Below are 9,753 nucleotides of genomic sequence, written 5' to 3'. Positions count from 1 at the left end.
AAAGCTCAATCAATTAATCGCAGCATGAAAATGTGATACCGGCACATGCCTAGTGGCCAGTGAACAGTATAGCACACTTACTAGAGTATGATTCAAAAGCACTATAATATTCACTATATTTTGTAACTTTGATTTATGGCTCTGACTGGTCTCTTATACTGACGTGTGTGTGTTTGTGTGTTCTGTTGATGCAATTTGCTCTTCTGATAACACACACACACACACACACTCCTGAGTTCAGAGGTCATTGAGTCAAGCATTAACCAGCAGCGGTAAATCCTCTAAATGATCACGGGTTTCAGCTTTACCTCCAGCTTTCTGTTTGGGTTTGTGTAGTGTTTCTCCAGTCTTCCCGCGGTGCAGGATCTGATGTGTGCTGTGTTTCTGGACGAGCTGCCGGGATGGTTCCTGTGGCCGGGCATCTTCCTCCCTGTGACTGCACTACTGCTGCTCCTCATCGCTTTCTTCAGCTGCGAACTCACACACAGTAAGACCAACAACACATACAGTGCTGTGACGGCGCATTATATCGTTTCAGCGGTAGTACATGAATAATGATGTGTTAATATGTAAACTAAACGTTACTTTATTATGAATTAATGATGAGTTAAGGCGTGCGCTAATCATGAACTTTAGCTAGAACACCAGTCACAAGAGCTCATGTGTGAATAACGGCTACCTTAATTACTTGTTAGTACATGTTGTTAATTAATGTTTTAATGAACACTTAAGTTTAAGCTAAATGTAACCAACATGGACTCATGAGCTGTTAATGTATGGTTATGTCGTGACTTTACTTAGAGGGGTACATCACTCATCCTGAAAGGTGCAGTAGGTGATTGTGTTCAGAAGCATGTTTGGTTGTGCTGGTTGAAAGTTTCTTCACATTTCAGTAGTAATGATTAAAGTAAATGATCTGAATTTGTTTATATGTATTTTTTATAGGTGGGCATAGATTATTATTTTAAAATCTAGATTAATCTCACTGTTATCTTGGATTAATCTAGATTAAAATGGCTCATTTGAATTCTGCCGAAGGCATTCAGAATATGTGTGCAACCCAAATAAACACTAAAGGTAAGTCTTTGAGATTGGGTTTCTGTTCTGTTCGATCTGTTCTAACCCATCCACCGAATTGGCTCTATCACTGTCTCTTCACTCCACCTATAGCTGGTGTGTGATGGGCGCACTGGCGCTGTTGTCCTGTGGCTGCCGTCGCATCATCCAAGTGAATGCTACACACTGGTGGTGGTGTGGAGAGACCCCCTCATGATTGTAAAGCGCTTTGAATGTATGGCCATACACAATAAATGCACTATATAAATACACACACACACATTACAATACATTGCTATAGATCAATTGGATAAACTAAATTGGCCGTAGTGTATAAGTGTGTGTGTAAATGAGTGTGTATGGGTGTTTCCCCTATGCTGGAGTAGTTAATGGTTCATTCCGCTGTGCCAAATATCTAGATTAAAAAAATCTGATATGGAGACTAAGCAGAAGGAAAATGAATGATTGAACATACATACAAACAGGGGCACACGGGCCCTATGACAAACTTGGTTGGATGAAAGTGTAGAGCGAGGGGGAGGGTGTGGGTTGGGGGATTGACAGGAGTTAGTGCCGCAAACAAACATTAAGGGGGGAGGTGGAGGATTGCGAACATAAGTTCAAGAGCCAAGGGGGGGGTTGTTTGGGCCCCTAATAATATCTCTGGGGGCCCAAAACTGCGTGGGCCCTTAGAATCATCCTAACTTCCCCCCCTAGCTGCACCCCATACAAATATATAAACACATATACCTACATTCTCAACATGCCATTTGAAATCTGTAAAAGGATCCTTTTTAATCAACTTTTCGAGTGCCCTTGACTGCCGAATTAGTCGTTTATGAATCCCTTATCTACTGAGCACTGACACATGCACACTACACCTGAGGCACTTCTTTAATTATGGAGGTGAAGAAGTTTTGATTCAAGATTATGAGAGATGAAAACAACTCAATCCTTCATAGCAAACACTGCAGTGTACCCTGTGGAAGGCCCATTCTGGTGTGTTCAGTGCTGTGTGTGTTAGTCTGCGGTTGAGCGAGTGTTTCTGGTGTTGATGTGTTTCTCTGATGTCTCTCAGCAGAGCAGCAGCTGGCCGTGTGCGCAGACCCTCGACAAACAGCATATCTGCATTGTTTCAGACAGCAGACGGAGAAGAGACGACACACACCACACACACACAAGAACAGATGAAGAGCCTTGGAGAAACACACACATCTCACACACAAACAAGACTAGCTGAAGAACTCTGGAGAAATACACACATGACCAGTGCTGAGACACCCTGATGAGCTCTGGAGAAAGACAGAAACACACACACACACACACACTACATTACACATGGACAAAACCCTGTTCTAGATTATTAACATGTACAGTGCTGCTTGAAAGTTTGTGAACCCTGTGCAGAAAATGTGAATCATAGTAACAATACTATAGTAGCTCAGAGTAAATACTGTAGTGTTTTTGAGCCATACTATACTACAGAACTTGACTGAAACTGTTGTGGTGGTTCTACAGTTGCTATGGTAACACAACTACAATAAATGATCTGTTGTGATTCTGCAGTTGCTATGGCAACAACGACTGCAATAAATCATCTGTTGTGGTGATTCTACAGTTGCTATGGTAACACAACTACAATAAATGATCTGTTGTGATTCTGCAGTTACTATGGCAACAACGACTGCAATAAATCATCTGTTGTGGTGATTCTACAGTTGCTATGGTAACACAACTACAATAAATGATCTGTTGTGATTCTGCAGTTACTATGGCAACAACGACTGCAATAAATCATCTGTTGTGGTGATTCTACAGTTGCTATGGTAAATACAACTACAGGAAACGATCTGTTGTGGTGGTTCTACAGTTGCTATGGTAACACAACTACAATAAATCATTTGTTGTGATTCTGCAGTTGCTATGGCAACAACGACTACAATAAATCATCTGTTGTGGTGATTCTACAGTTGCTATATTAACAAAACAACCACAATGATCTGTTGTGATTCTGCAGTTACTATGGCAACAACGACTGCAATAAATGATCTGTTGTGGTGATTCTACAGTTGCTATGGTAACAACTACAATAAACAGTCTGTTGTGGTGCTTAAACAGTTGCTATAGTAACAAGCGCAATAAATTATCTGCTGTGATTCTACAGTTGCTATGGTTGCTAACAACTACAATAAATGATCTGTTGCTATTCTGCAGTTGCTATGGTAACAACTACATTAAATAATCTGTTGTGGCGATCCTACAGTTGCTATGGTAACCACAATAAATGATCTATTGTGGTGATTCTATAGTTGCTATAGTAACAACCACCACCATTAATGATCTGTTGTGGTGATTCTACGGTTGCTATGGTAACGCAACAACCACAATAAATTATCTGTTGTGGTGCTTTTACAGTTGCTATGGTAACACAACAAGCACAATAAACGATTTGTTGTAGTGATTCTACAGTTGCTATGACAACAACCGCAATAACTGATCTGTTGTGATGATTATGCAGTTGCTATGGTTACACAACAACTACAATAAATGATCTGTTGTAGTGATTCTACAGTTTCTATGGTAACAACCACAATAAATGATCTGTTGTGGTGATTCTACAGTTGCTATGACAACAACCGCAATAACTGATCTGTTGTGGTGATTATGCAGTTGCTATGGTTACACAACATCTACAATAAATGATCTGTTGTGGTGATTCGCAGCAGGGCGATAAGTCGTAGCCCTGTCCTAAAGGCATTCCATGTGACCAGAGGTGAGAAAAGTCATCAAGGTGAGAGGGATGGTTATGGTATTTGATTAAAGATTGAAGACAAATTATTTGAACACAATAATGAAGAGCACACACACATCGTTTATCTCAAGCACTACTGTATACATGGACAAATAAGAAGAGTGCATTTTAATTTCACTGCAACTTTAACAAAGAATCATCAATGCTAATGCTAAACTGAATGAACCATGAATGCTGGACAACAATCCTATCAAAACTGAACCAACAAAGCACACAGGCATGATTAGAGAATAAACAAACTTTTATTTGAAGTGTTACACAATGGGTGGGGCATAAAAACATGACAGATCATCCAAAGCTGCTTAAAAAAAAGGAAAGAGAGTCAATGCTACGGTTTAACTGCTATACAGCGGGCGGGATGAGGAGCGGACAGAGAGAGACGGAGCACAGGCCTACAAACATCAGCGCTGGCAGTTCATTTGTTCATTTCATCAAAAAATTTCACTAAAAAAATTTAAAACACTCGGATCTCCTCCAAATCAGCAGATTAAAAAAAAAAAGATGATCTACAAATACATATCTGAATGTTGGTGCCAGAAAAATGGCTGGAAATCAAAGCTTTCCATAGAGCTGCCTAGGTTTCTTGTTTTTGTTTTGTGTGTGTGTTTTTTTTTTTTGCACATGTGTGTGTAAAGTTTCGTCTGGTTCTCAGAGAGGTAGAAGAGGCTTCTTCATCCTCTCAGTGGAATGTTGGTGTGTTGGTCTGCATAGAGGAATGATAGACAGCGCCGTCCACCAATCACAATCATCCTGTGCTGATCCCTTCCATTATGACATCATAAAAACCAATCGACATTTAGACTGTAGTCCCGCCCCTATCGTCATCCCCGCTCTCTACAGTAATGGTTCATGTCACCTTCATATGCTCACGCTCCTCTTATTATTAATATTAATATTATTCTTACGCCACAACAGGACTCCTTCTCTCCAAACCCGTGAACTAGGAATGTGAATTACTAATCGACAATAAAAATAACATAAATCTGGTCTTCATAAATGGTAAAGACGATCTTTTGAGAGGGGAGGGGGGATAAAAGAGATAAAACAAACACTAAAAAAATAAAATGCTACAAATGTTAGCTAAGTGGTTCTGGTTGTGAATGATAGAAGATGCAGATGTTCCTCCTCCACCGGCGACCTGCTCTGATCAGCCCGACTTCAGCTCTGAGAGACAGAAAACACACACACACATACAGTTACTACACACACAAGATTTACTCATCGAGTGGAAAGAGGAACAGACATCTAGATGAAGAAGAGATCTAGAGAAGACATGTAGAGAAGAGAGTTTTTACACCTAGCTCCTCCTAAAGATCGCAAGATGTGATCTATAACAGTGTTTCCCAACCCTTTTCCTGGAGGCACACCAACAGTATATATTTTGGATGTCTCCCTTACCTAACTAATTAACTTCAGGTTTTGGAGTCTCTTCTTATGTTCTAATTAGGTGATTCAGGTGTGTTTGATTAGGGAGAGGTTGAAAATGTGGACTGTTGGTGTGCCTTCAGGAACAGGGTTGGGAAACACTGCTCTATAATACTGCCACATTCAGCTCTGTTAAGGGTTCGTCCACACAAAGGACATATCAGAATAACTATATTTGTGTCCACACCAGCAAATTATTATTATTTTATACTTTATTTTAGCATTAGCCCCTTGTTAAACACTAGCTTAGCGCAGCATCTGCTGTTAAACACTAGCCTAGAGCACCATTTGCTGTTAAACACTAGCCTAGAGCGCCGTCTGCTGTTAAACACTAGCATAGAGCACCGTCTGCTGTTAAGCACTAGCCTAGAGCGCTGTCTGCTGTTAAACATTAGCCTAGAGCGCCGTCTGCTGTTAAACACTAGCCTAGAGCGGCATCTGCTGTTAAACACTAGCCTAGAGCGGCATCTGCTGTTAAACACTAGCCTAGAGCGGCATCTGCTGTTAAACACTAGCCTAGAGCGCCATCTGCTGTTTAAAACTAGCCTAGCGCAGCATCTGTTGTTGAACACTAGCCTAGTTTTTGATATTTGTTTCTCTTTTTAATCTCTCTAACTGAATCATAGAATGCCTCAGTGTTGTTTCTGAGAGATAAGTCAGTAAAGCTGAGCAAAATAAAAGACTCCGCTTACACCATCGAATGCACCACACAGAAGTCAGAGGGAAAATTTCTAAATCACACGAGGTCCCCAGATAATACTAATCCTGTGTGAATCATGCTTTATCAAGACTTTCTGCATTTCTAAGGTTTAGTTTAGTTGCTCAGAGAGGTAAAAGCAGCTCTTCATCTCAAGAATAGCATGCCGGCATGACAAACACACTTCAATCCAGAAGAACGATGATCTGGGCTCAAACTTCAGCAGCGGTTTGTAAAGTGGTGGTGTGTTTTAATGCTCTGGATGATAAAACACTGCTGCAGAACAGATCTGAACAGTGAGGTACTGTATCAGTGGACGCACGGCATCAGCTGGGAACAGTGAGCGCCGCTGTAGATAGTGGTGGGCAAAGTGAAAAAAAGCAGTCTCTACAGTGACACCTAGTGGTCATTTTTTAAGTATTGCTCTGGAACAGCTTCAGCAAAAAAACAGTTATGCAAATTGAAGTATTATACCTCATGTTGTATAGTTGAGGTTTCAAGTGATTTAGTAAAGCGCTAAGAGTTCCTGACTAGCATGCAGAGATAATAGGTTTGAATCCAGAATGATGCAGCTATAAATGTTAGTTTTTAAATGCTCTGCTCTTATAATGAGTTTTGTTTTAGCATTGGTCTGACATCAGAATGAACACTTCCTGAACAAATGTCTTGTTTTAGTCTGAGGAGAATGGCCAGACTGGTTCCAGGTGATAAAAAGGCAACATTAACTCAAACTAGAATTGTACATTTCCTAAAGAAAATGTAAGTGGGGTTTGCGTGGCAAATCGATAGAGTAAAATGCATTACCAAACTGCCCGATAGCAGTAAATACGGAGAAATGGTTGAATTCATGTGTTTATGTGGTTGCTAGGGTATTGTAAATGGTTGCTAGGTTGTGGTTTTAATGAGCGAAAACAAAAGCAATTTTATCAGCCTGCATCAAGAGGCCAAACCCTGTCTTTCTATGGTATTCCTGTGGTGAAATATGGCATGTTTATGTTGTTATATGGTTACTAGGGTGCTATAAGTGGTTGCTAGGGAGTGTCTACAAATTTGTTATGTCACTACTTAATACCGACTTGGTAGGCCGAGTAAAATGATTCCAACCCCTAAGCTTCTACGACTCTCTAATCTCAATATCAGCCATTTTGTGCCAATGTTAAGTCAATGGGGATTTTGGGAGTTACATTCTTGCCCCTCATGGGGGCAGTGTACCCCCAACCTCTTTGAAAAATTAAAGCACACCTGTCCTCAACCGGATGGTCGATTTGACACCTCACTCATCAGTCTAGGGAAAAAAATGTGGGAGGAAGTCAGCCATTTTGTGCCAATGTTAAGTCAATGGGGATTTTGGGAGTTACATTCTTGCCCCTCATGGGGGCAGTGTACCCCCAACCTCTTTGAAAAATTAAAGCACACCTCTCCTCAACCGGATGGTCGATTTGACACCTCACTCATCAGAGTAGGGAAAAAAATGTGGGAGAAAGTCAGCCATTTTGTACCAATGTTAAGTCTACGGGGATTTTGGATGTCAGCCATTTTGTGCCAATGTTAAGTATATGGTGATATTTGTGTTGCATTTTTGCTTCTAAAGGGAGCACATTAGCACTCTCCCCTACATGCTAATCATGGTAGCATCAGGCTAACAACATGTAGATAGCATGATGCTAATCGTGTTAGCATCATGCTCACAACTTGCTAATCGAATTGGTAGCATCATGCTAATCATGCAACCTTTTTTTTGCCTGAGACCCCCTTTTCCCCCAGAAAATATTGTAAGGCCCCCCTCCACATTTAATGATGTAATCGCTCATATAAGTTTACAGTAATGATGACAAAAATTGTTGTTTTCAAACAAACGGTGTGTTTATAACTATATCTGGATATGTTTATGCACAAATATTAGCCTAATGTTTCCCAGTGATGGGTTGCAGCTGAAAGGGCATTCGCTGCATAAAACATGTGCTGGATAAGTTGGCGGTTCATTCCGCTGTGGTGACCCCGGATTAATAAAGGGAGTAAGCCGAAAAGAAAACGAATGAATGAATGAATAATAGCCTAATGAAAAATATAAACGCGGTCAGACTCAGATAATAAATAAACAGAAATAATGAAGGATTTCTTGTGCAGCTTGGTACCAATTGATCCACGGACCGGAGGTTGAGGACCACTGAGCTAGGGGATAAAATAAACTAACGCAACATGATCATTCTAATTGTCCACTGCTAAGAATTTTTTTAAATATGACGCAACCCCCCACAAAGCTCGCTGAGGCCCCCTTGTGGGCCCGCTGTTGGAAACCGCTGTTTTTGGGGGCAGATCTGAAGCAGAGATGATTCTTTATAAGATAGTTGAGGGAGACTCTGATTTAGAGTCTGACAATCAGACAATTAGAGATTGATGATCAGTTTTAAATCAGTTTTATGTTAAGTTTGTATTGGATTAACATCACTTTTTGTTGAGTTAGGCTCTCTTTCAGACTAAACTGTTTCAGGAATTTCAATACAAAAGGAAAAAATGGCTTTTGTTTAGTTAGTTGTTACATTAATATTGGATTATTATCCCTTTACAGCCATATCCTGTACAGTTTTGTTGTCTGAGTGGCGTCGTTTTGAACTAATGGCTCATTTCCACTGACTGGTCCGGTATGGTTCGGTTTGGTACGGGTCACCTTTATCAGGCTTGCGTTTCCACTAACAAGGGTACCCTTTTGGTGGACATGGTGTACGACAAAAAGTTTCAGTCGACGTCATTCTCACTCGAGAAAATGTCTACAATAAAGCTGTACGGGTCACTTACATATCATATGAGAAGCATTTCTCACAAAACAGATGCTTTACACACATAAATACTGGTGTATAAATGTTTATTACTAACTTTACTATGAACATGAGTTGATCATAACTGCAGATCAATGACAGTGCGAAACAGCCTACTGTAACGTCTGTAATTATATAAAATAAATAAATAAATGAACATATATAAACACATACAGCCCCTTACAGTCTCCGATATGTTCCCAACTACAGAAGAACTACACACAGCAGACATTTTGCCCGTATTTAGGTTCAAAAACAACACAAAATATAGCCTACTGTCAGTGAAAACCTCTCATCTGTGTCTGTAATCTTCAGCAGCACATGTAGCCTCTGTTAAACAGTAATTCCGCCATTCCCAGTTCATATTAGTCCAGCAGGTGAAGATAATAGATATACATGGTATTTTGCTCATGTTTGCTGAAAAATAATGTGCTCCTTTTTTCCGGCTTCTCCTTTGTTTCTCGCGCTTCACTCTCGCGTTTGTCAGTGTCTGACAGGATCGGGTTTCAAAAGCACATCAATAATCAAGCGCAGGTTATTATCATCAGCTCAAGAAGGTTGTTATTTCAGATATAGATGCGCGGTGAACGCAAGGAAGAAAGCGAAACCGCTCGCGCTTCAGACTGCCTCGTAAAAAACTACAAGGCACAGGGTCGATTCTGCTCTACTCCATGGCTTCGTGGCTGTTCATCAAGACGACGACAAGGTTTGTTTGAGCCCAGATCGACCATGGCTCATTATTATATGTATATATGATTCCGCTGTAATCTCTCGCTGTGTATTTCAAACATGGCGGTTTTTTTGTTTTCATTCTGGCTTGTTGCTTAAGCGAATGACGCCTCTCTGTAAACCAATAGCGTTCAGCTGCGCGTGTGGCTCCACCTTTTGGTACCCTTTCTCGTGTTTGGTACCCTTTCGAAAGGGTGCCGAAAAAGTGGTACGGTTCG

At 40.6% G+C, this 9,753-nt stretch overlaps 2 protein-coding genes across 13 annotated transcripts in view; one reads left to right on the top strand and one right to left on the bottom strand.

The window, feature by feature from the left end:
- Positions 1-264: 264 nt before the first annotated feature.
- On the top strand, positions 265-2,682 carry LOC130213683 (small leucine-rich protein 1-like). Its single transcript, XM_056445436.1, has 2 exons — positions 265-487; positions 2,135-2,682. The coding sequence occupies exons 1-2, from the start codon at positions 370-372 to the stop codon at positions 2,245-2,247; spliced, it is 231 nt and encodes a 76-aa protein (XP_056301411.1). The 5' UTR covers positions 265-369; the 3' UTR covers positions 2,248-2,682.
- Positions 2,683-4,091: 1,409 nt separating this feature from the next.
- The window catches only part of epb41l2 (erythrocyte membrane protein band 4.1 like 2), a 135,679-nt gene continuing 130,017 nt past the window's right edge, over positions 4,092-9,753 (bottom strand). For all 12 annotated transcript variants that reach the window (XM_056445634.1, XM_056445633.1, XM_056445637.1 and 9 more), the window contains one exon: positions 4,092-5,032. Coding sequence is in view for 1 of the 12 variants with exons in the window: in XM_056445637.1 (XP_056301612.1) it covers positions 5,027-5,032 (6 nt within the window). In the remaining 11 variants the exon portion in view is untranslated. The remainder of the gene's footprint in view (positions 5,033-9,753) is intronic.

Source organism: Danio aesculapii, chromosome 20 (genome assembly GCF_903798145.1).
Source record: "Danio aesculapii chromosome 20, fDanAes4.1, whole genome shotgun sequence".
NCBI classification, from domain to species: Eukaryota; Metazoa; Chordata; class Actinopteri; order Cypriniformes; family Danionidae; genus Danio; species Danio aesculapii.
This window is presented reverse-complemented; position numbering and strand designations above follow the sequence as displayed.